This window comes from Acanthochromis polyacanthus, chromosome 17, assembly GCF_021347895.1.
Source record: "Acanthochromis polyacanthus isolate Apoly-LR-REF ecotype Palm Island chromosome 17, KAUST_Apoly_ChrSc, whole genome shotgun sequence".
Classification (NCBI taxonomy): domain Eukaryota; kingdom Metazoa; phylum Chordata; class Actinopteri; family Pomacentridae; genus Acanthochromis; species Acanthochromis polyacanthus.
In genome coordinates this window covers 7,960,655-7,988,538 of record NC_067129.1, presented here as the reverse complement: position 1 = coordinate 7,988,538, position 27,884 = coordinate 7,960,655, and the positions used below count along the sequence as shown (strand labels likewise).

General features: G+C 38.6%; 2 protein-coding genes across 2 annotated transcripts; one reads left to right on the top strand and one right to left on the bottom strand.

Annotated features, from left to right (window-relative positions):
- Positions 1-525: 525 nt before the first annotated feature.
- On the bottom strand, positions 526-7,296 carry LOC110970722 (cytokine receptor common subunit gamma-like). Its single transcript, XM_051937761.1, has 8 exons — positions 7,153-7,296; positions 6,191-6,281; positions 5,246-5,412; positions 4,886-5,019; positions 4,599-4,764; positions 3,309-3,411; positions 2,630-2,690; positions 526-2,083 (listed from the first exon to the last, which is right to left on the bottom strand). The coding sequence occupies exons 1-8, from the start codon at positions 7,214-7,216 to the stop codon at positions 1,910-1,912; spliced, it is 960 nt and encodes a 319-aa protein (XP_051793721.1). The 5' UTR covers positions 7,217-7,296; the 3' UTR covers positions 526-1,909.
- Positions 7,297-12,205: 4,909 nt separating this feature from the next.
- On the top strand, positions 12,206-26,969 carry LOC110970721 (sodium/hydrogen exchanger 6-like). Its single transcript, XM_022221030.2, has 16 exons — positions 12,206-12,633; positions 13,826-14,025; positions 14,292-14,369; positions 15,074-15,150; positions 15,274-15,386; positions 15,596-15,701; positions 17,182-17,323; positions 17,584-17,689; positions 17,898-17,986; positions 20,991-21,104; positions 21,583-21,694; positions 22,363-22,516; positions 22,618-22,648; positions 22,775-22,863; positions 23,279-23,384; positions 23,766-26,969. The coding sequence occupies exons 1-16, from the start codon at positions 12,357-12,359 to the stop codon at positions 24,087-24,089; spliced, it is 2,118 nt and encodes a 705-aa protein (XP_022076722.1). The 5' UTR covers positions 12,206-12,356; the 3' UTR covers positions 24,090-26,969.
- Positions 26,970-27,884: the final 915 nt, after the last annotated feature.

Here is a 27,884-nt window from a genome sequence, read left to right as displayed (position 1 = left end):
TATGGCTTGTTCCTGAAAATGTCAAACCCAGGGGTGTGTGCAGACATTTTGAGGGGCTGGCACTCTAACCTGAAAAATTTAATTTAAGCAGCAATAAGGTTTCGAGCCATGAGCTTAACTCATCTTCAGTCATCTCTAAGTTTGACTGTTAAACCAGTGAAGCTACAGCCAGGTCCATAAAAAAAAAGGTGACGGACACATATGAAATGTTTTGTAATTCCTGCACCGTTCACTTGATTTGGATGTAAATAACCTCAAATTAAAGCTGGAAGTCTGCACTTCAAGCACATCTTGATGGTTTCATTTCAAATCCATAGCTTACTTCCAGGACATTCAGCTCTGCTTTATCCAACAGCACATCTATCTATCTATCTATCTATCTATCTATCTATCTATCTATCTATCTATCTATCTATCTATCTATCTATCTATCTATCTATCCAGAATTGACTTTCACACTAACTACTCAATTGTATCCATGAAGCAAGATCGTCGAGATCATATTTCACATATCAAGCGGAATCATTTATGCATTTGGATGTATTTTATTACATGTTTTGTAAAAGGTTAAATAAGTTTAAAATATACAGTATTTCAAAACAAATCATCAGCTTATCACCAAGTTCATTTTAAGGAGATGAGTAACATGTCATGGTTGCTGACACAGAAAAAAACATCCAACTGGAACAAAAACATAGGAAGTCAGTTTTTTCTTTCTTTTCAACGATTGCATCACACTGTTCTGGAGAATTAAGTCCTTTTTCTGGTTTGCTGATACAGAATTTTTTTATGTGACTTTGGTCTAAGAACAAGTTACATTCCTTATTTCGAACAGGAGTTTCAAATCAAATTCAGTTTATAAGATGCTATTGTCCTCATACACACTTAAGTCTGAACCCTAATGTTATTTTAATGTATAATCTATTCTCATATTTGTCTCCATGACACTTCACTGTTGACTGGTTCTGTTGAACTAGTGAAATGAAATCAACTGACCGTTGATAAAGTGAATATTCTGAGTACATGTTGGTGTCTCAAAGCAGCTGTTAAGAAACACATAAAATAATCATATACCTGTATGAGAGCAACTTCGTGAACACTGTCAAAAGCATTTCAAGGCGCAAATACGCACACGCACACGCACACACACACACACACACACACACATACAAATGTATATGTATGTATGTATGTTTATATATAGTGCTTAAGCTTATTAGGCCATCTGTCATTAACGTGAAAAAACCTATGTCTAAATAATTTCTATTCATTAGGTAACCAAAAATCTTAATATTTCAGATGACCTCCTTTGGCCCTGATGACACCTTACATTCTTGCTGACACTGTTTTTATGTACTTTTCGACAGTCTCTTTTGTTATTGAGTTCCAAACAATTTCTACTTGTTCCCAAAGACTTGCTTTGGATGAAACTTTTGTACAGTCTATTTTTGAATTCAATAAATCCCAGATCTGTTCAATAGGATTCAGATCTGGACTTTGACTTGGCCAGTCCATCAGTTCCAGAACACCAGATTTGTTTTTCTTGGTCCAGCAGTCTCTGCACAGCTTTGAAGTATGTTTGGGGTCATTGTCTTCTTGGTATTTGAACCCACAACCAATCAGGTTCAGTCCAGAGGGGATTCCATGATGCACCAAGATGTTGTGGTAGACCTTCTTGTTCATGATACCATTGACTTTAACTAATCTGCCCATGTCATTTACATGAATGGAACTCTATACCATAATGGAATCTCCACCATGTTTCACTGTGGAAATGTATAAATTGCATATATAGCTCAGCCTTTATTCAGTCGCCTCCTAAACGCCTAAACAGAACCTTGTTGCTCCTCCTCAGGTTAGATTGCAAAGGTGGAACATAAAAAGGCAGTAGATGGCTCTTCTGGTTCATTCACAGAGATGGAGAAGACGAATCGGTTTGGTCGGTGTTGACAGAAGAAGTGGAGCTGCCGGAGCTCTCGCTGTCCGACTGGGAGACGGTGCAGTACTCACGGACAGGGCAGGCACGCTCATTGTAGTTCGCTTTAAAACTCTCTTTCAGGCCTTTGGACGAATGAATCCAACCCTGTGAGAAAGAAAACAAAAGAGAATGGTTTGTCTTCCTGTCACCTCACTTAATTGTACATTGCTAATTGTTTGCTGCATGCATCAAACTGGACATAACTCTCATTGCCAAATGTATTTTAGTTGCAGATCTCCACACTGTCAGTAGCAAATATTATTTGCAGACCAAAGTATTTTACTTGAATCATAACACTCTATAGCACTCAGTACTACCACTGCTGACATTTTATACAGACTTCAGTACAGACAGATTCATGGGTCCCAGAGGATGTAAACTAATGACTTGGTGATGTTGACTTCTTCTCTAGTGCCACCCTGAGGTTTGCAGGTGGTTCTGAATGTGCTACTTCAGCATTTAGATCTGCAATTTTAATCCTAGCGACTCACAGAGCTGCTAGTATCGCAGTAGACTCTCCCTTTTGTCATTTAATTCTTTGAATAACTGCAGTTTTTTGACTACCATTTAACTCTCTGCCAAATAAATACAATTCTTTTGTGTGCCTGTGGAATTTCAGGAGGAAGACAGGGAGCCCTAGTTGCTACTAACCTCGATGTCTTTAGGGATCAGCGATGGCTTGGGAATCACAGGGATGATGATGATTCTGAACCTGTATGGGAGGTAGGGACATTTTCACTCTCAGATGATCATATCAACAACAACTAATCCGCATTCACTTTAATTCACTGTAGCTCCTTAGCACTGTAATGAAGTAAATTGCTTGGGCTGTTTTTTACATGTCAAATGAATGAAAATGCATTAAAAAAAGTTAATTTTCTTCCACAATCACTTACATTTACATAGAGTGTAAAAACTACATCTTATAGAAAGGTCCTGGCAATTGATGCCAGGAGCGAACTGGTAAATAACGCAAAACAAATAAGACAAAAGCAGGAAATAAGTCAACATTGCTCATGTTCAGGCCACACTAACTGCAACTAACAGCATTTATGCAGGATAATGTTGCAGTTTAGAGAAGTGGACCCAAATGCAGGACTCAGGAAGCAGGTCGCAAAAGCAAACAGCAAGTTTTAATGACTTAAGATGTTGCAAGATACAGAAATCTGCACAGGCAAGCAAAAACACAGACTGACGCAGAATCCAGTGTTTAAACTGAAGTTACAAAGAACAAAATGAAGCATAAGCTGAAAAGGCATGGCACAAAGAACACAGGTGAAGAATGGTAACGTTTATATGGACACTATGACAGACAAACGGGCCAACCCACCTTTCATGGTGCAGTAATATGATGACCAGTAGGATGAGAGTGAGGGCGCCCACCGCATACAACACTGGTGTCCACACAGACATAGACGAAGGTCTATTTGTGTCTGTGAGGTGGAAAAATAGATGGAGATTGTAACTGTTCTGTTGCAGGGGTGTCAAACATGCAGCCTGTGGGCCAAAACCGGCCACCCGAGGGTCCAATCCGGCCCCTGGGATGACTTTGTAAACTTGGAAATGTGTAAAACTCAAAAATTGAAATAATTTCTAGACCATGACAAGTTGTTTTTATCATAAAGTAAAAGAATAGACTGCTTGTTGTTCTTTTGTCATTTTGTGTCTCATTTTGGTCAAATTTTGCTTTGTTTATTTTGTCTTTTTTGTCTGACTTTTATCGTTTGTCTTATGTTTTTGTTGTTTTGTTTCTCCCTTTGTGTCGTTTTGTGTTTCCTTTTAGTCTCACTTGTGTTTTTTTGTCCTATTTTTGTCATTTTATGTTTAGCTTTCTTCATTGTTTTGTGTATCATTTTTGTTTCTCATTTTTGTCATTTGTTGGTGTCGTTTGTGTCATTTGTGTAATTTTTTGTCTCGTTTGTCCATTTTGTCTCACTTTGTAGCTTTTTTGTCAAATTTTTTCTCTTTTTTTGTTTTGTTTCATGTCGTTTGTCTAATTTTTGGTCATTTTGTTTCTTACTTCTGTTGTTTAGTCTCATTTTTGTAATATTTTGTCTTGTTTTTGTGTTTTTTGTCTTTTTGAAAGTAAAACACTGTGTTGTTTAGTTCCAGATACCCCTGACTAAACGCTTTGCTCCTTTGTAGATCCTCTGTGATCTGTAAATTGTAATGTGTAAATGATAAACTGATGCATAATGTTAAAATTTAATTTAATTTTCTTAACAAATATCAGGTTGTTCATAATGTTTTGTAAAAAGATAGTTCCTTAAATGTGAACATTATCAGAATGTACTTTTTGTGCTAAAACAAAGGAAAAATTTGTAGGTTATTATGCTCTGATTGTACTTGTCCGGCCCACTTGAGATCAAATTGAGCTAAATGTGGCCTCTGAACTAAGATGAGATTGACACAGACAGAAAATAAGTAATGAGGCACATTTAACCAAATTCTAGCCACATTTAAGTATTATTAATTACTGTGGCAGTGCATAACCAATCACCAACATTCTTTAAACATGTCCATACCCTAATTGTATGATGTTTTGGAAAAATTAACACTTCCACTTTCTAGTGGTTGTCGGCTGAAATTCAGTGATTACTTTATTCTTTCACACTTTTACCTGTGCCATTGTTGGATCCCCAGACCACAGGCTCACTCCAGTCGCTCCAGAAGATAGACTGTCCACAGGTGTCATCCACTCTGCTCCGCACTTGCAGCTCATATCGGGAGGAACTGGAGGGCAAGTTGATGCAGTAGCTCTGAACCCCATTACTGACCGGAAAACGCTGGAACATAAAACAGAGATATGAGGACAGAAAGTTGGGAATGAAAGACAAAAAAAAAGAAAGAAAAAGGAAGAGAAATAAAGAGTTGAAACATCTTTTTTATTTTTTCCAGATTACTTACCTGCTCCGTCCTGTCGTTTATCTTGTAGCGGACTTCACTCTCCACACACTGGGATTTAGTCTGGTTCCAGTAAAACCACAGGTTGAAGTCAGATCCATTCTTCACAGTCAGGTTGATTGGTGGATTTAACTTGACTGGAGGGTTAGTGTGACACATTCAGTGGTCAGCATACTTTCCTACTTCACAGCCTTTTTAGGTTCAGCAAACATTGTTTTAGCTTTTTAAAAAAAAAAATAATACATATGTAAGTTACAGTAGGTGTGAGAATATCTCCCACTGAGTATCTCTCCTCTGTTATTCAGTTTATTATTATGATGAGAATATCTCAGTTTTATGTTTTACAACAGTAAATATGCATACCTTTATTTTTGAGTTCATGTGTCTTGAGAAAAGTTTTGTTGCCATGGACTAGTTTGGTGTAAAATGAGTTGAATCTTTTGGTTTCCTGATAGGGCTGGTAGCATCCAGTGATCACACCATTCTCTGACAGATAGGTGGCGCACTCCTTTTCCTTTTCATGATGGAACCTGTACAGAGAGAACTATTCAGTCATTCACAGAAAGCAAAGTACGCAGCCATGCCAGCTGGAAATATAATAAATCACATAATAATCAGGAAATCTGCACGGGGAAGACTGATTGTTCAAGATTTTTTAAATACAGATTCTATCCTCCTCGGGACAAGAACAGCTAAACATGTTCTGTTAGAATAAGTTGTACTATTCTTTTTGAAATATTTTCTGTGATTTGTTACATTTAGGTCTAGTAATTATAAAACTTATATGATTTAACACAATCATAGGATCCATGTGAAAAATTAGTTACTTGTAGTCAAGTGCTGAATCAGCCTAACAGAGCAATTCCTAATTGCTCTGTTGATGAATGCTATAAGGTGCTAGGATTTGCCTAACTTATCTGCCGATTTTCAATAAAAAAATAACTTGATTGTCACTTTTTTTTTAAACAGAAGAAGCTTACTTTGTTTCCAGCCCCTATATTGCCTCCAGTAGCAATGAGCATGTTAAATTAACATTTGTAATATATAAATAGAGATGAAACAACACACAAAATTTAGCTGAACATGAAAACGCCTCATAAATTTCACTCGAAGAGAATTTAGCACCACACTCACAGCTGACTGCAAACAAAATCAGTGCTGCATACGAGGACATGCCTTTGATGAGAAGGACTTTTATTTCTGCCTTTCACTCCTTTACAGCACTTCATTCGAAGCTATTTGATGAATTCAGAAAGACATCACAAAATCGTTTTTATGGCTGACGTTTTGTTCGGAGCTGTTACAAACCAGCTGGAGAAGGTGTAATTGACTTCTGGAGACCCCTGTTGATTCCAGGAACACTGAACATGTTGCAGATGCACCACCAAACAATCCACATCTGCCAGAAACACAAGAGAGACCGACAGGATAGATTCGTGATCAAAATAAAACCAGAAACTATTAAAGGTGGACTCTGTAGGAAGCTGGCTAGACTTATTTTGACCTTGCTAGCAGTTGGCATGAGTAAGGTTTACCATCCATCTCGCCTTTAGTCCTGAACATGTATGAGCACAAAAATGCAAAGGAAACACTTCCTGCATTTCAGTTTTCATTGCACACACAGACACAGAGCAGACAGCTAGTGGACTGTGAGGAGGTATTTGTTAAATCTGACAAAAGGGAACTGGAGTAAAATCCCAAATGTAATAATACACAATGGACCTACACAAATAAACTATTAGCAGTGCATAGACACACACTCAAGCATGTGCGCTCACGCACACTCATAAATACAAGGAAATGGCAGCACATGACGTGGAGGGAAATTTACACCAAACGCACGTAGCGGAGGAAATGGAGCTCTGCCTTAAAATGATTAGATTTAATTCATTTAACAATAGTGATTACCTACAATCTTAAATTTGATCATATTTTAAGGCAGCTTAGGCCCCCGACTTTTTCTAAGCTGCTTTCCTTTTTAAGAAAGGTGTGAAATATGTCGTTAAAATCACTCATACATTGTTAACATTGTAAAGCTCTTCGGTAATTATGGAATATTCTCTAATATTATACATAGTGGATTCAAATTGTGGTAGCTTAGTGCGAAGCAACAGGATTAGATCTGTCAAAAAAAACAAAAAAATTAAGTACGTAAATATAATGTTTAGACAAATCTAAATAGGCTAAACATAGCACAAACACCTCAATTATATTATCACAATTACCTATAATGTCAAACATTTGAATAGATTGTCTTCCCGTGCTCTTACCTGGAGGCTTTTTGGCAAACACATGTCCGACCAGACAGAGAAACAGAAGCAGCGAAGTCGACATGGTTGGGGACAGAAACAGGATGTCAGGAGAAGTTCTACTTCTACATCTGTGTGTCACAGTGCTACTTTTGACTGTCAAAGTTTCCTGTCAGAAGTACATGTCAAACCCAGGGGGCTGTCGCTGTAACCTGAAAAAGAACGTCATACTAATTGTAACAAAATATGGTGCTTCAACTAACCACAGTTCAATTTAAAATTTGTAAACAGCTTTAAATTTGTAAATATTAATGGAAATAAAAAAAGTCGACCCATTTTTGAAGACGCTGTTTCTTGTAAACAAATTTAAGCAGCAACAAGGTTTTGAGTCATGAGCATAACTCATCTTCAGTCATCGATCAGCTTGACTGTAAAAGCAGCGAAGCCACAGCCAGGTCCATAAATAAAAGGTGACGGACACATATGAAATGTTTTGTAATTCCTGATCTGGATGTAAATACCCTCAAATTAAAGCTGAAAGTCTGCACTTGAAGCATGTCTTCATAGTTTCAGACACTTCAAGCTAGGATTATTTTGAGTTGTCATGTAAAGAAATGTGTCTTCTTTCTCCTCTATCTTTCTCTTTGTCCCACTCTTACTGCATTATGGTTGTTTAATAAGAACTGTTTCACCCAAATATGTAGCTGTCTGATGTGACTCCTGATCACAGCATGATCTCTCTGTTATGGAGTGGTTCTGCCTCATATTAAATTTAATTATTAGAATCAGATTTAAGAATACCAAGAATAGCATTGTCCAGAGCATTTTCCATTCAAAATTTCATGTGGTCGCTTGAAACGTCACATAAAATAGCAATTATCTCATATTTGCTTTATCAGTTCAGCAGTTTTAACCATTTCAATTATGAATCGGAATCTTCATCTTTCATTTTTCATTTCAAAAAAGGCACTGTAGCAACATTTTGCAGAGGTTAGCCTCAAACGCCTGCACCAAACAACTCTAGTGACTTTCCTCCATATATAAAGTTTTGGAGTCAAATTCAAATCAGCATCTAACCAATCATGGATGTGGTCCCTCTTGTTTTCCTGGTAGATGTGGATAAATAAAATAAATGAAACTGAACTGAAATTGAAAATTGAAAGTTCCTCCAAAGGGGTGGTGTTGAGCTTCACTGTCCAGGAGAGGTCAGAGACCAGATACCTTTAGAAGTTACTCTTGGTTACAAATCTAACTGTTCGACATTAATGGTGATCACAAATCTCATATAACACCGAATAAGTGATTGGAATGACACCTATGGTTCCTGAGATAATATTAAAAGGTCTAAACATAAGAAAAAACTCACAGATTGTAGACTTTCGGCTACTTGAAAGTAAATGTATAACACGCCTAAAACACAAGCACATACATTCAATAATAAGAAAAATAAGACATAGGAAGTATATATGCTTAGAGTAAAAAGTCTCTGCCTTTATAGCTGTGGCGTATCATGTGTGCTTCTCCACAAACACTTCAAATTTGATGAGCTCTTCTTCACATCACATTTTCTTCCAGATCAACCTGGTATCAGAGACTGAGTCCACATCATCAGATTAATGTTCTGATTTAAACTGTTTAATTCATTCCTGCATGCCAAGTTCTGTGTGTTAGGTAGGGTGATCAGGGTAACCATGAAGAATGCCAATCCTTTTCTGCAGAGGTGTGTTTTCCTCCCAGTTGACACGCCATGCCTCTTATCAGATTGTGGTGGAGGTAAGAGACATCCTGCTGTCTCCAGAGAGCCGTTAGTGGTGCTTTATTGGTAAACATTCAATCAGCAGACGTTACATTTTGAGGTGAACTTTGGGATAGCTGTCTTCTGAAATGGTTTCTTACCAAGTTTACAGCTTTGGGAAAAGGTTTTTGGATCTTTGTGTGTTGCTCTGGAATGTTGTGCTCCTCAGTCCACTACAGCACTAGGACAACTGAACAGTTCATGTAGTTTAATACTGATAGGGACTTGATTTAATGAGTCCTAGTGAGGCCCAGGAATTAGACTGGAGTAGGAAATATCCAGTTTTATATAGCAAAATATGTGCTACAATGCAGAAGAATTACACAATCTCATTATCATATTTTGTTGTTACGCCATAGTGTCTATTAGAATATGTTTGACATGAAATTTGTGTGGACAATCAAGTTGCAATCTGCACAGGAACTTATCTTTCCTTTGACAGAAATAAGGCATCGTGTGACATCTGATACATATTTCTCTCTGTGCGTGTGCTGCTTCAAATTGAGTTTTGTGGCTTTTGCTTAGTGTCAAAGGAAACTGTCAAAAAAAAAAAAGACTGACAAGTTGCATGCCTATATCAGGAGTGGGGCCTTTCATGGGCTGTGGTTTGCAATGCATGTGTTACAACTCACAGACAAACTGTTAAATCCTCTTTGCTGATGATTTAAACCTATATACCTTTATTTTAGTATCCTAAATACTGCCAATCTGCTGAACCTCTGATGTAGAATTAACAATATTGTAATGTCTTAGTAAAATTCAATTTAAGCTGCCATGCAGACTTTACACTAAGAGGAAACAAAAAAAGCTATGCTATACTAACTGTACTGTACAATACTGTACATTACAGTATAAGTACATTAACTATACTTAACCATGCTATGCTATGATATACTATACTAAATATACTTAACTACGCTATGCTATGTTATGGTATGCTATGCTATACTATACTTACCTATGCTATGCTATGCTATGCTATGCTATGCTATACTAAACTATTCTACACTAATTATACTATACTATTTTTTACTTTTTATGTCTTCGGTATGCGTTTTGTTTTCCAGTTATGACAGACATTTTATATACTCTATATTTTAAGTTCTGTTCTTTATTTCTTGTAATCATGTATATTTGAATTGTTCATCCTTTGCCATGGAAAGCACTTTTGGTCAGTTTCTGTTGTTTTGAAAGTGCTAGAGGTGTCTAGACTTAAATAACTTTAACTTGACATTTGATCTCTGTGACGACAATGAGCTGATCTTGTTTTTTTTGTGTGTTCTTCCTGTTTTCACTATGATAATGCAGACATTTTTGTACATGTTGTACTGTCTCTGTGCCGCCACGATCAACAAAATCTTGCTGCTGTATTTTGATCAGGTCTACATGTTTAAGTGGAATACTTACTTGGAATATGTTAGAATAATTTATTACTCCATTTTTTCTGTTCCTGACAGTGATGACATACTACCTTAGTCAGATCTAAAACAGTCACATACATGTTATAAGGAAGACCAGAAATCTACTTTTAAATCAATACAAGGACAATCTATATAAGTATTACTCAAGCATTATGAGATCTTTTCTGAAATATCCAAAGAGGAGTTGAAAGCTGTTTTGTCTCCTCGGCGATGATCTTAAATTTGTCAAATAATATCTTTTATCTTTTGACTTTATTTTATGAGATTGGATTGTTGTACTGTATACACTGAATGGAAATATTCCTGTCTAGAGATTGAAGACCATGTAAGTTCATCATCTGATAAATAACTCTGTTGAATGTTTCATACATAGCCAAGTTCAAACTTCTAAAAGAGTCATATGCTTTAGTCCTGGAGGTGAGGTTTACAGGTTTGACACTGGTGTATTGTTTGGATTCTAATGGTAAACATTGCCAACGACAGTTAGTTTGGGCTGTTTCAGTTTTTACCCGAAACCAGTGTGACAAGTGTGAGTTCTCTGACTGTGTAGGAACCGCACGTAGGGGACATTGGCGGAAACCACAACTCATCGCATGTCAGAATGAGAACATCAAGTGCTGTTACTATGGTAGAAACTATGTTTTCCTCCACAGAGTGTGAGCATTACACCTCAAGGACTTGAAGAAAGCGCTGTAAGGAAAGTGACAGCATTAGCGGAACCAAATAGGCCAATTTTAACTGATGCATCCTCGTCACTGCCAACAGCTAAAGAGACAGGAAGACATAAAAAAGACACACTGGCATTCCTTGCATTTATGACAGATGTGTTATAGAAACCAAACCAGAAGATTGGACATCATTAAAGTAGATATTGCAAGAAAATAAACATTGAGGAGGACAAAAAAAGTGTACAGGCAGGAGAAGATTAGACAGAAGAGAGCAGTCATATGCTCAGACTCAGCCTCACTTCTAATGACAACTTCTAATGATAAGTCTGGGGCACAACAAGACCTTGAGGTGGAGCTGTTGGTTCTATTGCATAAGACTGAAAAGGTTGGCAGTTCGACAGGTTTGCTTTGGGTACCAACCTGTGCTGGGGTAGAAGAGAAAGAGGCAGGTGGTTGCTAAAAGAGCACTGAAGTGAGACATTGACCTGAGTGTATGCATCAGAATAAGTGATCTATCCAGCTGCAGGAACGTGGGGAAATAAAAAGAGGGGTCATCATTATTTCTCAGTACACGAGTGTAAAGACAGAGCATCACCATCCAGGCAATAAGATAATGTACATTGATATTATGATCTGATTAAGAGTGGAACAGTGTAGACCAGCTTGAGCCCTAATGAGCTGAGGATAGTCTAACCCTTATGTTTATTTCATCACTATTAGACTGGAAATCTATACCGACACACTGCAGCTACTGTGCAGTCGCAAAAATTGACCAATAAGGATATAGAAATATAGCAATACATAAATATCCTGTTGTTGCGCCAAAGAATGGGAGTCTAAGGCGGAGTATCAAACACAGGTGCTAACCACTTTACTGACATTGAAAGAATGAATAAAGCACTCACAGTACACGTGGAACCCAACCATAAACAGGAAGCGTAACAGCCCCCAACAGTCCGTGTGCAAATCACAACCACAACACTCAACGTTCAGTGGGTGAATTATGTAAACCCACTACATTGTCATATTTCAGTATAAGAATGACTATTGTGAGCAGGAGGGTATGAGTCTTGTTAATATCTAATAATTCATTCAAATTAACTTCATATCAGTAATTCACCAATTAGTGTCGCTGTTTGTCCCATACTTCACATCCTCGGACTGTAACCAGCCATGGAGCGTCTTTTATTTTGAAAACACGCGGCTGTGTTTTGATAACGGCTGCGGAAGGAGCTGTCATTTACGCTCCTCCGGCCGATTTCTGGTGCGAGAGCTGCAGTTTCCTTAGCAAAACCGAGGCGAAAATACACGACAAATGTAACTGCTTCACCCGAGGCCACCATGGGATTTACACTGAGACGCTTTCTTGGCGTTAAACCGTCGAAAGTGCCACTGCTGCTGCCTTTCCTGCTCACGTTGCTGCTCGTCGGGAGCCGAAGCGAAAGCGAACCGATGGACAACGTCGCAACAGAGAGGATGGCTGAGGAGAGCCACCGACAGGACAGTGCCAACCTGCTCATATTCATAATGCTCCTGACGCTCACCATTTTGACCATATGGCTCTTCAAACACCGCAGGTTTAGGTTCCTGCACGAAACGGGGCTAGCTATGATCTATGGTAAGGACGGTGCCGTTAGCTAGCAGCCAGTTAACTTAACTCGTAATGCTAGCTAACCATGAAGCCGTCCGTTAGCTCATTAAACTGAACCAGTAAGCTCATTTACAGGTTGTTTTCACACGTGGCAGCACACAGGTGTTCATTTACAACACAGTAATAACATCATTATTGTAATATCAATAACCTGTAGCATATACATTAGATAATAATATCTTCATTGTGGTCCTCACATCATCTCCTTCTATCAAGCTTCACAACACAATACAGTGCAAGGTGATGTTAGTACCATGGAAATAGTTTGGAAATACGCTGTTGAAATACAATTTAATTAGCTAAGTACACAGTGTGCAGTGAGATGCTCTGATGGCACAACTGATTAGGGAGGAGACAGTAGAGATTTCACTTTTTCCCTAGCTGATTGATTAGCATAAAGCAATTTAGTATTGCAAGTTACCTGAAAATGGATGCTTACGTATGCAAACGCCCTGATTTGCATTAAACTCAACAACAGGAATCTGAACATTGTATAAAGCCAGCTTTAAATGTGTTTGTGTTTATTTTTGTTGATATATTGGAGCCAATGGTTTCATATCTTTCCACAAATAAGAAAATACTGTACCCAGACAGAAGAAATTCCATTATCACCATGTATTTATAAATAAAATGTTTCTATAATAGATAATAAATAGATAGATAGATAGATAGAACAAGGCCCTCAGTAAAAAAAATATGAATATTGATGGTTATAAAACTAGGAAGTCTTGTGTATGTAAGTGCTACTGAAGTGCAGATTTTTGGCTCAGGATATGGGGTAAACTTCCTTTAAAGACAGGTATTATAACTGAAATCTATAAAGGTAAATATGCAAAGTGCTGTAAAATAACCAATCACCAAAAGCGTATTGTTTACTTTTCAGTAGTTTGAAAGAAGACATGTTAAAGAAGCAAAATATCCCAAAATCTCAAAACAGACCAATGCATGAAAAAACAAGGATCCTTTTAATAAAACGAATATGCTCCAGTTATTATTTATTTCCTTTAAGGTCTCTGTCTAATTAAAATATATATCACACACAAATGATTCCATTGTTTTAAACAGAAACACCCTAAATCCCTGCACAACGGACAGTTACCTCAAATCCTTGCCTGCCTTCTTTGGCTTCACTCCCTGTCTTTTCTTCTCCTCCCTAAAGGCCTGTTGGTGGGAGTGATCCTGCGGTTCGGCGTCCATGTGCCCCAAAGCATGAGCGACGTAATCCTCAGCTGCGCCGTCAACGCCAGCCCTGCTACTCTGCTGGTCAACGTCTCAGGACGCTTCTACGAGTACACGCTGAAGGGGGAGGTCAGCCGCGGCAAAGGTCACCAAGTACAGGACGACGAGATGCTAAGAAAGGCAAGGACACGGACGGACGGGAGGCTGAGTGGAGCGTGGAAGGGGTTGTTTTTGATGCACCCCCCAAAATATGTCTTTTACTTTGATAAGTCAATTATTTTTCTGTCAAATTCTGTGATTAAATACAGTTGTTTTGCCTGTGTGACTGTATGCTTTGCACATCTTGTAAACTTTCTCTAGAGTGTAAAGATAGTTCGAAAGGTGTGTCAAGTTCAAGAAGTGGGTAATTCACAACTTGTAGAAAACTGACTTACTGCTGTCTTCAGGTAACCTTTGACCCTGAGGTGTTTTTCAACATTTTGCTGCCTCCCATCATCTTCCATGCGGGTTACAGTCTGAAAAGGGTAAGATGGTCAAACTTAGATTAAGATACATTTTCACAAATGTTGAGTTTATATAAATTACATAATAGTTACCCTCCTGTTGTCTTCATTTTCTTGTCTGAAAAAAAAAATCCAAAAATTCCCCCCAAAAATTCCCCAAATTTCTGAAAATTTGCAAAACCTTCAAGAAGAAAATTCCAATAATTCCTTAAAAGTTTCCCTCAAAAGTTTTATCCCCCAAATTTGGCAAGAAAATTCTTGTAAATATTTTAAAAAATGATTAAAAATCTTCCAAAAAATCTTAAAAGTATCTAAAATGATCACATATATAACAGTAAAACTTCTAATATTTTCTTTAAGAACATTCACAGAAAAAAAATCAACCAAAATATAGTGAATTTCGCTGGATTTTGGTTGATTTCTTTTTTCCTACTAAAAATGTTCAAAAATTTCCCAAAAATGTTGACAATGTAGATATCAGAAGGTTCACTGTGAAAATAGACTTTTTTTCCCACATTTTCAAACTTTAAAATGGGTCAATTCTGAGCCGCAGGACGACACGAGGGTTAATTAAAAAAAGAGGTTAATGTGTGGAGAAAGATTTCTGTCCTGGGCAGAGAGAGGTTTCATTATTATGCATGTGATTTTTTAAAAATATGCTGATGTAATCTTTTTTATGATTCTGATTGTTGTGTTTAATAAACCTGCGCCTTTGTCTTTCTCAGAGGCATTTCTTTAGAAACATTGGCTCCATCCTGGCCTATGCTTTCATGGGAACAGTCATATCCTGCTTTGTTATTGGGTAAGTCAGCTGGTCATTTCTTCCTTGAGTCCCAATTAAAGTAAATAAATAATACAGTTTGTTGAATATCCCAAGTGTTTCCACTGTCTTACGTGATATGTGCACGTCCCTCTTTCCTCCCAGGCTGATCATGTACGGCTTTGTGTCCTTCATGAAAGTTGTGGGCCAGCTTGGGGGAGATTTTTACTTCACCGACTGCCTCTTCTTTGGGGCCATCGTTTCAGCAACAGACCCCGGTAGGTAGTGGCACATTAGCTTCCAGCACCTATATCCATTAACAGACAAGAAGATAGGGTTTTGATTTTCACTTCTGCCTGTAAGAATAGTTATTAAGAGCATTCGAGTTATTAGACAGTCTGTTTGAGGACTTTCTGTGCTCCTGTCCTGCTTTACAGTGTGTGTTTGTCCTCTGCTCTTAAGTGTTTTTTCCTCCTGTGTGTCTCAGTGACAGTGCTGGCTATCTTCAATGAACTAAAAGTAGACGTTGACCTGTACGCTTTACTGTTTGGGGAGAGTGTCCTCAACGATGCTGTGGCCATCGTTCTCTCCTCGTAAGTATCGACTACATGGTGCAGACGCTTACCTTTACAGAGTCTATTTAGCGACAGTTTTATGCTGTTTTTTTCATCAAGTTAACAGCAGCTCATGTTGAGGGATAAGGTCACTGTTTTTCAAGCCTATCTCAAAACATACGCCCTTTTTAGGAGTTATTAGTTGCTGTAATCTTGCACTATGTTCATACAAGCAGCAAAGAGAGGCCTTCCTGTGTTAAGCAGAAGTGATGGGGATAAAGATCACAGACCTGGCTTCATGCAAAAATGCATTCTTCAGTTGAGGAAACTCACCTAAGACTACAAGCAGTCAAAGTTAGACAAATCAGCTGGGTGTTTTTTCAAAGCTGCTTATTTTTTTAGTGCAAAATTCAGCTTTTGGTTTTCCTAAATATTGTTTATTGACTAAATTACTGTGAAATAATAGAAAAAAACAGGGGATTTTGAAATCAAAAAGACTCATTTTAGCAGATACCTTTGACTCTGGTGACGCTTTACATTAGTTCAAGTTAAACCTTAAGGACTGTAGATTTAATTCTTCATCTCTTAAATTGGAATTGCATCAGGAAGGGATCTTTTGACGGATAAATAAAGCAATTACAGCAGCCTCTAACTCTTGAAATTGGTGTAATTTGCAGTTCTAAGCTAATGACCCGCACTGTGATGGGCTTAATTGTGGCAAACTCAGCTTTTTGTGTTGTACATTGCACATGACTGGACATTAATCACTACTAACATCAATCCTTGTCATTTCACTGCTTGCCTTTCTCCATCCGTCTGTGTCATTCATCACCTGCCTGTACGTATGTATGCAGTGTTCTCCTACGCTTGGAAAAGCAGAGTAGGCAGGGGGCTGTGCGCTCCACGGGAGATGATGAACCAATCTGGCCCGAGGGGGTGGAGGAATGGCTGGGAGAAAACCACACATTGACTCCTCGGTTGGGTGGATTGCCGCTGTTTGTAGTTTTAGAACCTCTCAGCTGATGCGATGCAGATGTTTTTATTTAGAATGTAGACTCAAACCACCAGCTGATTGGACGATCATTGTCCTTCCCTACACCCCCAGTCACTGCAGCCCTTTCATATCCATTCTTTGTGTCATTTTAATTTGTCTTTATGTTCTGTAGATCCTGCAAATGACCATAAAATGTGTCATTTTTATTAAGATTTTGGTCATAAAGGCTTATTACTGTTGAATATTAAGCAAATGGGCTTGAAAGATGCAGTTAGAATTCAGCATGCAAGACATATAACCAACACCGCTCCATCTGTTACGTCTTTGTGACTGTTTTTAAAGTCACTAGACTTCCTCTAGCACCTGGCTTATCTTGGATTTGGGTTGATGCCTGATTTTATCTTTAAAATCTTTCTGCTTTTGCGTGAGCATGTGTTTGACTGCTTTCCCTTCCTGGGTTCTTAGTGCCTATTTCCTTTTTACATGTAAGTATCTTTACTCACATCCACTCTCTCTTCCCTTCAGCTCCATTGTGGCGTACCAGCCTGCAGGTGACAACAGCCACAGTTTCGAAGCCATGGCCATGTTGAAATCTTTTGGCATCTTCCTGGGCGTCTTCAGTGGATCTTTTGCTCTTGGAGTGGCTACCGGAGTCATGACTGCATTCATATCCTCTCACCTGCTGCTTGTCATTACATAATGTCTGTATTTATATTTACAGGTGTGAGTAGGAGGAGCAGGATAACAACACAGGGTTCAAAACAGTCAGACTACTTTTACTGTTTAAAAATTGTGGCCTGAACTTTTATCCACCTCTATTTTGATGGTCACATTTTACCACAGCTTGTTTCTGTTGGCACTTGAATTGTAGATTGGTTGGCTGAATGTGCCTCTTGTTTTGCTCCTTGACTTTCGGTTTTTCCTCACGTGACCAAGTTTACTAAGCTGAGAGACTTCCCCTTGCTGGAGACGGCTCTCTTTTTCCTGATGTCCTGGAGCACCTTTCTGTTGGCTGAGGCCTGCGGGTTCACAGGTAACCTGCATCTGCCACTCACAGATGCAGTTTGAACAGCACAAACTGTAACTTTGTGGTTGATTTTTAGTAAAATATGCACTTCATTTAATGACATTTCAGTCATTAGCTATTTTCTGGTAAAATATTGACATTTTGGACATTTTAACCTTTGGAGTCTATTTTAATGTGTTTTACTGATGGGAAGTGAATCTGCGTGTATTTTCAGGTGTGGTAGCTGTGCTGTTCTGTGGAATCACTCAGGCTCACTACACCTTCAACAATCTCTCACCCGAATCTCAGGACAGGACAAAACAGGTACAATGCTCTTTTTTTTAACTTGATCCTTTAGTTTCTACTTCTTTTTAAGCTGATTTTGTCCAGACCGACACTGCAACGAGCGATCCTAATGCAGCTATGTTTTAGATTCTGTATTAATTAAGCACTGACCAGAAATAAAAAGGTTGATGCTAGAGGTACGGACCCGTACCCGTAGCATCTGTACTAGAGGTACGGACGTGTTAAGGTCACTGAAGAGCTGGCGATGGTTATTGCTGCACATTACAGGCAGTTTATATGAATGACTTTGACGGCGAACATTGTATAATTTAACTAAAAATACACCGTCTCCTCTCACACTTTACGTAGACAATGTAGTTTTTACGCTTTTAGACGCCGTGTCTAAATTGTTTGAAGTCCAGTTCCTATTAATTAGTTTACCGTGTTCAGTGGTGGAAGCGGCTGACGAACTCCATTCAAATGTTCCCATTTAATTTCGGACGCTAATTTACAAGATAAAGTTAAGGATGTCGAATATGAAACAAACAGTCGTGAATGGTGAGAATCAGCTCTTTAATTCGGCATGAATTTTAAAAAAAAACCACAAACTCGATTTACTGTGATATTGTGAGATTTGTTTGTGGTGATGTAAATTAGCCATTCAACACAGTCCGCTAACATTAAAGTGACTGACGTGCAGTGTCTGTGTTGACAGACGTAGAAAATACGTCAGGGTTTTGTTTAGGTTGTTAATATGTAATAGTCTGTCGCTACTTTTGAAGGTAAAAAAATACTTGTAGTTTGCTGGCTGTTAGTTCCGCCATTCATTCCGCAGATTCACCTCGAATCATGGAAGCGCCTTCATCAGCGTCGCCGGCTCATTAATATTTATGTCCGTCGGATTACCAGCCAATCACGAAGCGTGTTCATCAGCCGGCTCATTAATATTTATGTACGGCTTATTAATATTTATGCTAAGGGAAAGTGCCGTATCCACAGGCTACGGGTACGGGTCCGTATCTGTAGACACTACCAAATAAAAAAGGAAGAAAATTACAACACCAATGGCGAGAAAGAAAATTCGTAGAAGAGAGGACGTTTCAATACATCTATGCAACCCGGATTTATATTTTTGATGAGTTGCAGGAAGTTCTGAGAAACCTTCAATCAGATATCATTTATACTGTGAAGCAGAGAGATGATAGACCTGATGACTGCAGATCCCACAAACACAGATCTGCTTTATCTGAGTGCAGTGGAACATAGAGGTCTTTTAAGAACACCAGCTACAGGAGGCACATGGAGAATAACTCACAGCTAATATGTGATCTTTTTTCACATATTATTTCATGATTGCGCTTGATAATTTGTGCTGTTAGTTCAACACAGTGTTTTGTAGTAGCTTACGTAGGATCTGAATGACAAGAAACTTGTGGTCATCTGCTTCAGCAGCAACAGCAAGATTGAAGTGAAAGATACACGTCTCTGTCATAACTCCAAGAAAAAACTGTGATAAACTGATCTGAAATGACTTTTTGTTAAGATAATATACATGCGAAAGATGTTGCTCTATCAGGAAGCACAATGTGCTCTCAGCTACACTCAGGACATCTGCTCATACGGTTCAAGTCTTGTTTAGAAGTTAGTAGGAAGTGTATTTTGAAGATTTTAGGCATAATACAAAAAAATGAAATGAGTAAACTGAGAGCAGATGCAGGCAAAATGAGCACTCATTAAGTCATCACAATTTTCAGTTTAAATAAGATGTTACAGGATTCTGCCGGTCGGTGCCAGAACTTGACTGTGTATCTGGTTTAGCATGCGCTCTAACTATAGATTTATAGATGGAACTGTACATATATTTACAGTTACACATTGTTAGTTCTACAGGCTCTGTGCTTTCGCAAACTAAAACTTAAATAATAATACTGCATTAAACTGCCAAGTCTCTGCCTCAGTTTGAGTAGATTTACATCAGTTAAGGAAGAGTGTGTAAGTTATAGGTGACCAGCTATACAAGTAATGATCATAACTAGGCTCAAATAATAGAAACAGAGAGCTATAAAACAGACAGTTTGACAGAGTCAAAAGTTGTTTACAAAAACAAGGCACACAAAGGAAAATAGGAAATGACTTGTTATAGTAAAGAGGACAAGTCTTTTAAATAAGCGGTAAATCATTTGCATGTTGACGAAAAATCTCTTTCTGACTCTGCAGCAAGAATTATCTCCAGGATGTAGGTGTTTATGTTCACTTATCAATAGTTAAAAGACTTTACCATCTGAACCTCAGAGTGCAAACCCCTGGTAAGATTCAAAAAGAAAAAGGCAGTTAGTAGAAACAAAGAAAAAGAATAAAGACTTCACGGCTGACAGAAGCAGCAGGATGAAAACACAACCACCCCTCAAGATGCAAGATAGAAAAGTTGGCTTCAGTGAAGGCCAAGGAGGGACGATACAAAGCACGGCGATGTGAGTCAAAAACGTAAGGAAGTCATTGGATGAATAGGATTGTTCACAAATATTTAATATTAAGAGTTTCTACTAATGTGTATCAGCAGTTCTTTTTCATTTAAAAAAAATCTAAATTCATTTTCCTCTACACGTAGGGCCACATGAGTATATTGTGGTGTAAACCTACTCAAGTGAAAGCTGGCCCTTTTAAAGTAGCATCCTTTTTTTCCATTATAAATTGGTTGTCTGAAGAGCTTGAAGAACAGAAAACTTATAACTTTACAAATATTTATGGTCTAACCTGAGTATGACTGTATGGTAAACACACATTTTTGTCAGTGTTTACCATCTTCTGGGACAAAAAATGATTTATTTTCTTCTGTGTATGGATCTTTTTAAATTTAAAAGGAACTACAAATACGGCTCACTGTTGGTGACTTTATTTAAATATAGCCTTGTCTGAATTCTGGTTTCTCATTATGATTTTATCCTATCACCAAAAGTTTTCAAATGCTTAAATTAACAGTATAAAATAGCAGGAACTGTACAAACAAGGAATGACGACAGTTTGCTTTTCTGTTCCTGATCAGCTGTTTGAGCTGCTGAACTTCCTGGCAGAGAACTTCATCTTCTCCTACATGGGCCTGACGCTCTTCTCCTTCCAGTCACACGTTTTCAACCCTTTGTTCATCATTGGAGCCTTTGTATCCTTTACTTTGATCTGTGTTAATGCATACACCAACAAATCAAAGCCTTTCTGGTGTATCTGGAGACGACTGGCTTCGTGATGAGGTGTTTTGCTGCATATAACCTGTTGTTTGTCTAGATTCTTAAACATGTATGTGTTTCAACAGTCTGTTTTCAGTAACAGGTAACAGGTTTTCTTACCCCATCAATTAAAAATACTGGTATATTTTTAAAAATACAATCATATCCTGATACTAGTACTACATATGCTACTGCCAGCATCAGTATTAACGACTGAAAATGTATTCAGTATCCAGTAACAACAGTACAAGAGAATAGAAACTGAGAACACCTTTAAAAGACAGATTAGTCAGCCATGAGATGGAGTTTCCGAGCTGCCACGTACCCACCATTACTTTCCATTCCTGTCTGCCTGCACTGGTTTATCATTATTATTGAACTGTTTTGCCTCCTTAACCTTTCGGTGTTGCGTAGGTGGCTGTATTTATTGGCAGGGCTGCGAACATCTACCCGCTGTCCTTCCTCCTCAACCTGGGCCGCAAGAACAAGATCGGATCCAACTTTCAGCACGTTATGATGTTTGCAGGTACACAGCAGAGCGCTCAGGCACAAACCCAAGACCTGGTTCCATTAAAATAAACCATCAGGAGAATTGAGCGGCTCCTGGAGTTTAAAAAAAGGCTCCAGCCCAGATAATGTGCAGCAACGGTGTCCTTGCAGACCAAACAGCACTCCTTCTCAGATGCAGTATTGCTATGAATAACAGCCCGCACGTCAGCTGAAATTTACTGCTTAAAGAGGCTAATAATAGAAATCAACGAAATGTTTCTGAACACTGTTGCTTCTTTGTGTCAGTTCTCCACCTGCAGTCATGCAGAAAATGTTAATCATTCTTTAATGTGTTTAAAAAAAACTGACTAGAGTTTTGACATCTACCGAAAACAAGAGCGGAAAAAAGCACCCAGATCAGCAGACTGTGCATGAACTTTGCAAGAAATACCTGCAGTAGTCTGGAAATGGTTAAACCAACAACAACATTAAGTTCAGCTGAACACGTTTAGGGTTTTTTCTTGGGTTAATGATGAATGGATAAAATGTACGCTGCATCAATCTCAGTACCATATTTGTTGTTTTTTTCTCTAGATTATTTTTAAAACGCACACACTAATGGTTTTGTTTCCATAAAATTAGAAGATGTAACACTGAATTAAACCAAATTCTGCTTTTCAATGCATCATCTTCTGTGTCCTCCAGGTCTGCGTGGGGCGATGACCTTTGCTCTTTCTATTCGAGACACGGCGACTTACGCCCGTCAGATGATGTTTTCAACCACCCTCCTCATTGTTTTCTTCACTGTCTGGATCTGTGGAGGTGGCACCATGCCCATGCTGTCCTTTATGAGCATACCGTAAGACTATACATCGGTTTATATGCATTTATCTCTCTGTATGTGCACGTTGCATCGCTTCTGCAGGACTTCTCTAACTGTTGTTGCCTTTTCTGTTTTAGGGTGGGAGTGGACTCTGATCAAGAACACTCTGTAAGTGGTTGAAATGTCTTATTTTTAGTTTGATCATGTGTAGTTTTCAAGTGCCTTATTAATTTGCCTTACCTAATGCAAAAATTGAAATGCACAGTAACTCATTGGCCATCTCTTGTTGGACAGAGTTCAACCGTATTGGACGGGTCTCAGCGGAGGAACACTAAACACGAGAGCGCCTGGCCCTTCAGGATCTGGTATAACTTTGACCACAAGTATCCTTGGAGCTCATTCTGACATCATGTCTTTAGAAGAGGAGATGCTGAGATCAATTTTAAACACAAGAGGGTGCTGTTTACAAACCAGACAATGCTGTGTTTCTGTACAGGAGGTTTACAGATAGAGCACAGTCCTTTTTTAAAAAATCGTGTTTTATATTTATGTCATATTTAACACAGGTGTTTTTTTCAGTTTTTTGTACTCTTTAGTCAATGTAGTTAAGTTTCATGAAAAGATACTGGAAAAGTTCACATAATATTTTTCATCAAACATAGTATTCGTCCAGGTGTTGTGGGGGGAAATCCCTGTTGACTCAAAATTGTTCTGGTGAGATTTGACTACAGACTAATCAAGTAACTGAAAGTAAGCGCGTTCCAGTGGTTTAGTCCTTGACAGACGCTTGTTCACCAGCTACCTGAAACCCCTGCTGACCCACAGTGGTCCTCCTCTCACTGCTACCCTGCCTGCTTGTTGTGGACCTCTGGCTCGATGCCTTACCAGCCCACAGGCGTATGAGGTTTGGACGTTATTTATTAAAATGTCACTTTATTAAAAGCCCAATCAGTGACTTCTTTACTTTGATATTTACTGATATTATGCAACTCTTGAGACTGACATTTTTGTATTTTCTTGCCAAGTCTTACCTTAATTATTATGCACTTGTTTTTAAAAAATACACCTCAAAACACAATTAATGCTTTTGATTTTGTCGTCCAGTGGTAGTTCATGCACTGAAAAAGCAAAGTGTGTGTTTGTGGTGGGGCTCCCTTTCCATTTGGACTGCTCTTTCTTCAAAGTGGCACTTTCTTTGCAGTTCTTTTTTTCCCTTCTCCTGTAATTTGATTTATCATTATCTTTTATTTGCATGCTTTTCTTATTTCTTCTCTCTACTCACCAGAACGAAGGCCAGCTCCACGACGACGACTCTGACTTCATCCTGAACGATGCCAGCGTGAGCTCCATGTACGCCGACGTCACCGTCAGCACTGACGCGTCCGGATCGCGTACCATCAACCCCAAGCGGTCCTCCGCCGCCAGCACCGGGGGCGGCCCGTTCGACGAGGGTCTGGATCACGAGCTCGCCACAGCGGAGCATGAAGTGCCGATCCGGGGCACACGCCTGGTCCTGCCCATGGACGACCCCGTGGAGCCCCCGACCACCGTCACCCTGCCGCCGCCTCCATCCCCACCACGCTCCGAACCTCGCAGGCACAGACTGTGAGAGAGATTTGCACTGTCAGGAGATGCGGTTTGTTGCTCTCATGTTCAAAAATCACACATGATCCCAGTTGATTTCACAGCAAAATGAATCTTTTAAGTTAACGTGTTTGGATTTTTGAACAAACTGCTTTTAAGGTACGAGTCCTATTTACGTCTCATGTTGACAGGACCACTTCTCTGTCCAACATGCTGTTTTAAAATTGTTTCAGCTTTTACAAACTTGAGATGTGATTGATTTACCTCCACATTTAGGTGGATTTTGAATGTGAATAATGCACTACATGCAAGTTAAGGAACTTCAAATCAAGACCATCTCAAGTTTATAGGCTACTTCAAATCATATGAGATGCACATTTAGCCACTACTAAGGAGGCTAAGAATGGGGCTGTCGTCTTTGCTCCTATGTTTGTACTACTGTGGTGATATGCCAGTGCTCTTTAAAAGCCCCAGCTCCTTCTAGGTGTGTGGGTCGACCCATGAAACAGCTGTATATGCAGTTTACCTGTCTCTGTCTGTGGTGGTGGAGGTCCTACTGGTGACACTTTCTTTATTTGTCCAGCTTCCTTCACAATCACCCTGAAATCTGGAACATTCAGCGCCGTTTAAAAGCATTTACACTACCATTGCATTACTAACTTCACTAACAAAGATTGTTTGACTTGACCTCGTTATCTTAATCTCCATCCTGTATGTTTGCCTCTCTTTTAGAGTTCATTAGTAGATTATGCTCAAGGAGGAAAACTGGGTATTGTGATTATCAAATTAGGGAGCAAATGGGCAGACAGGATCCGTACAAATACTTGCTACTGTAAGATTATCAGTAAATACTGAGAGATCTGAAGAACAACACACTAAAAACTGCTTCTGCAGCCGTTTCCGGAAGCATCTTCACACTGATTTTGAGCGCTGCCCGACTCTTCTGCAGTCGTTTTACTCATTGATTTATTTATTTAACAAAAACCAATTTATTTATTCGATGATTTATGTAGTTTATTTATTATTTATTTATTGTTGTGTGGTGTGGCGTTTATGACTGCACGGTGGTGAAAGGCTGTTGTTTTCTTTTTAAAAACAAAAACAAAGCACTACGACTTTTCCCGTGAGGTACATTGTACAGTAAGGAAGTCACAGGGGAGGCGGATATTCATTCCAGGAGTTTGTATGCATGTTAAAAAAAAATATCTCCTTCCCGTACTGTAGCAGATGCTTCTACTTTACAGTTGGAAACTAGAGCTTCCCTATGTGTGTTTTACAGTAACTCTGTGTGTGTGTGTGTGTGTGTGTGTGTGTGTGTGTGTGTGTGTGTGTGTGTGTGCCCATGTTTTTGCTATATTGTGGGGACCAAATGTCTCCACAACTGTAGGAAAACCGAAAACTGTGTCACTTGTGGGGACCTCATTTTGGTCCCCACAAGTTTAAACAGTGTTTTCTTGGCCATGTTGTTGTTACTGAAAAAAGTAAAAGTGCAAAAATGTTTCTTTAGGGTTAGCCATTGTTTTGGTTAGAGTTAAGGTTAGGGTAAGGGTTAGATATGAATGGGAGTCAATGGTATGTCCCCACAATGATAGCAAGAGTGTGTGAGTGAGTGTGTGTGTGTGTGTGTGTGTGTGTGTGTGTGTGTGTGTGTGTGTGTGTGTGTGTGTGTGTGTGTGTGTGTGTGTGTGTGTGTGTGTGTGTGGCTGATCTGGCCAAATGTGATTATTAGGGCTAATGTTTGTTTCCAGGTTTTCTGCCACCATCTGGTTGAATCTTCTTTCTTAAAAAACAAAAACAAAGTAACTGCCGCATCTTTGTGATGTTTGTCATCAAAGATAACTGAGGGCTGGCTGAACTGTTTTGAATTAAAGTGCCTATTGAGAAACTCGATTACTTCAATGTAGATTTGTACATATTTTGATTTGCTAATGTGCAGTAAGACATCTTTTTGGTTTTTATATGACATGAAACCTTTAAATGTTGAATATTCCCAGTGCTCCCAGTATAAATAGGCCATGAGATGACTGCCTGTGGTGTAACTATCTGTGCATTTAACGGTGGGGAACCCAGAAGAGTGCAAACTAAAATATTGTGCTTTATAGAAAATAACACTAATATTTTGTCAGGTCTAAACATTTTTGTGAGCAGTGTATTTATGAAAAACGTGTACTTTATCAAAAAGTATATGTAACATTTCAAAATAAAATAATACTTAGGAGCTGAATTTGAATTTGAGAGGCAAAGGAAAGGTACTAGGAGGATGTCTCCGACTTTTTACTGATACGGTGATGAGCTCGTCTGTTCTGTTCTGGCCTCAGTAAGAGATACTTTGCACTTAAATATCTCCTTTGTTTGTTTTGATTTCTGCTGAGCAGGCCTGTCTAATACGGCGACTTTTAGGACTGAGTTGAAGTTGATTTCTAGTCAGAAATGATATCAGATATGGAAATGTTTGTTTGTAATTGTGTCAAGCTGCACATGTGTTGTCTTTTTGATCTTCAAGCAGTATTCTTAATATGAGGTTTGAGTTTCTTGCATATTCATCCAGAGATGTGGACATGCAGCTGTGTCCTTTGATTTTTTTATTTCTGGTTTAACTGATATTTGAACAATAAAACAAAACCCATATTTTGATTTATCGGAGAATTTTGAAGACGCTGTTGTAATCAACCACATTTGAGATCTGAAAATGTTTCATGATGTTTCTACTGTTTGTGGAAACCGTATTTGTGAAAAGTACACCTGCAATAGGTCTGTAAGTGAATGTTTTTGAAAAGCTGACGGGAAAATAATCTCTAATGAAATCGATTTTTTTCCCCGTGTAGTTCTGAAGTTGAACAGTGTGTCTTCAGTCTGACATCTTGCGAGTGTACTGAAAGAAAATAAAAACACCTTTTGAAATTGACAGACTTGTTCTTTGTCATGTTTTCTGTGTGCTAACTTTTCCTTGAGGACCTTTTCATTTTACTACAAGTCAGTTTTTCTACATGGAGATTAATTCTAAAGATATATTAATATGTACTGATTAGGATGCAGTGATAACACCTTTAGGAATACTTGGGGAAATTCAGGGATTATGTGACTTCAAAAGGAGTTTTCATGTTTACAGATTAACCCCCCATCAAACAATTTCTTGGTATAGTCTGGCCCTAGTGCATAAAATAGCCTAAACTGGTTTACAGATTGTCCTGGCCAAGGCCTTGTTGTACCCCCCCAGTCCAGAATACCCCCTTGTAAATTTCATAAATAGGTCTGTATTTCAATTTCCAGAATCTCTTTGTAGCATTAGTTTTAAAAGTAACAGACCAATGTTACATGGGGAGGGACAAGAGAATAGAGACAAAGATTTCTTTGTTGAATTACTTCAAAGCTACTGGAAAAATATACCCGAGGGTAATAAAAAGTCCAGCCTGGTTTGTACAGTGGTGTAATTTGTGGTCAACAGTCTTGAAATGTGAAAGTGAGAACATTTTTCTTCAAGGTAATAACAAATAATTGAAAATACAAAAGGTTAAGTAAGCGATTGTGAAAGTGTTTACCCCTCAGGATTTAGAAGATGCACTTTTAGATGCTATTACAGCATCGTGCTTGTGTGGATAGATCACAATCAGACTTACTCATCTGGATGATGAAATTTTCCCCATTCTTCTCTGCAAGGTTGCCCAAGCTCTGTCAGGTTCGCACAGGAATTGTGAGCGAACAGCCCCTCTCAAGTCCAGCTATAAATTCTCCATCGTATTGCTCTGACTCAGCCACTCGAAAACATTCCCCGTCTTTAAACCATTTCTGAGTAGCTTCGGTTGTATGAATCAGGTCATTC

What these genes read in the sequence shown, in the direction of transcription:
- LOC110970722 (XM_051937761.1), bottom strand. Translation starts at nt 7,216, where the DNA reads ATGTCGACTTCGCTGCTTCTGTTTCTCTGTCTGGTCGGACATGTGTTT. An exon ending in GTTTGCCAAAAAGCCTCCAG is followed by an intron (nt 6,282 to 7,152) that starts GTAAGAGCACGG and finishes TGTTTCTGGCAG; the next exon opens with ATGTGGATTGTTTGGTGGTG. An exon ending in ACATGAACTCAAAAATAAAG is followed by an intron (nt 5,020 to 5,245) that starts GTATGCATATTT and finishes CTAACCCTCCAG; the next exon opens with TCAAGTTAAATCCACCAATC.
- LOC110970721 (XM_022221030.2), top strand. Translation starts at nt 12,357, where the DNA reads ATGGGATTTACACTGAGACGCTTTCTTGGCGTTAAACCGTCGAAAGTG. An exon ending in CGGGTTACAGTCTGAAAAGG is followed by an intron (nt 14,370 to 15,073) that starts GTAAGATGGTCA and finishes TGTCTTTCTCAG; the next exon opens with AGGCATTTCTTTAGAAACAT. An exon ending in CCGGAGTCATGACTGCATTC is followed by an intron (nt 17,324 to 17,583) that starts ATATCCTCTCAC and finishes GTTTTTCCTCAC; the next exon opens with GTGACCAAGTTTACTAAGCT.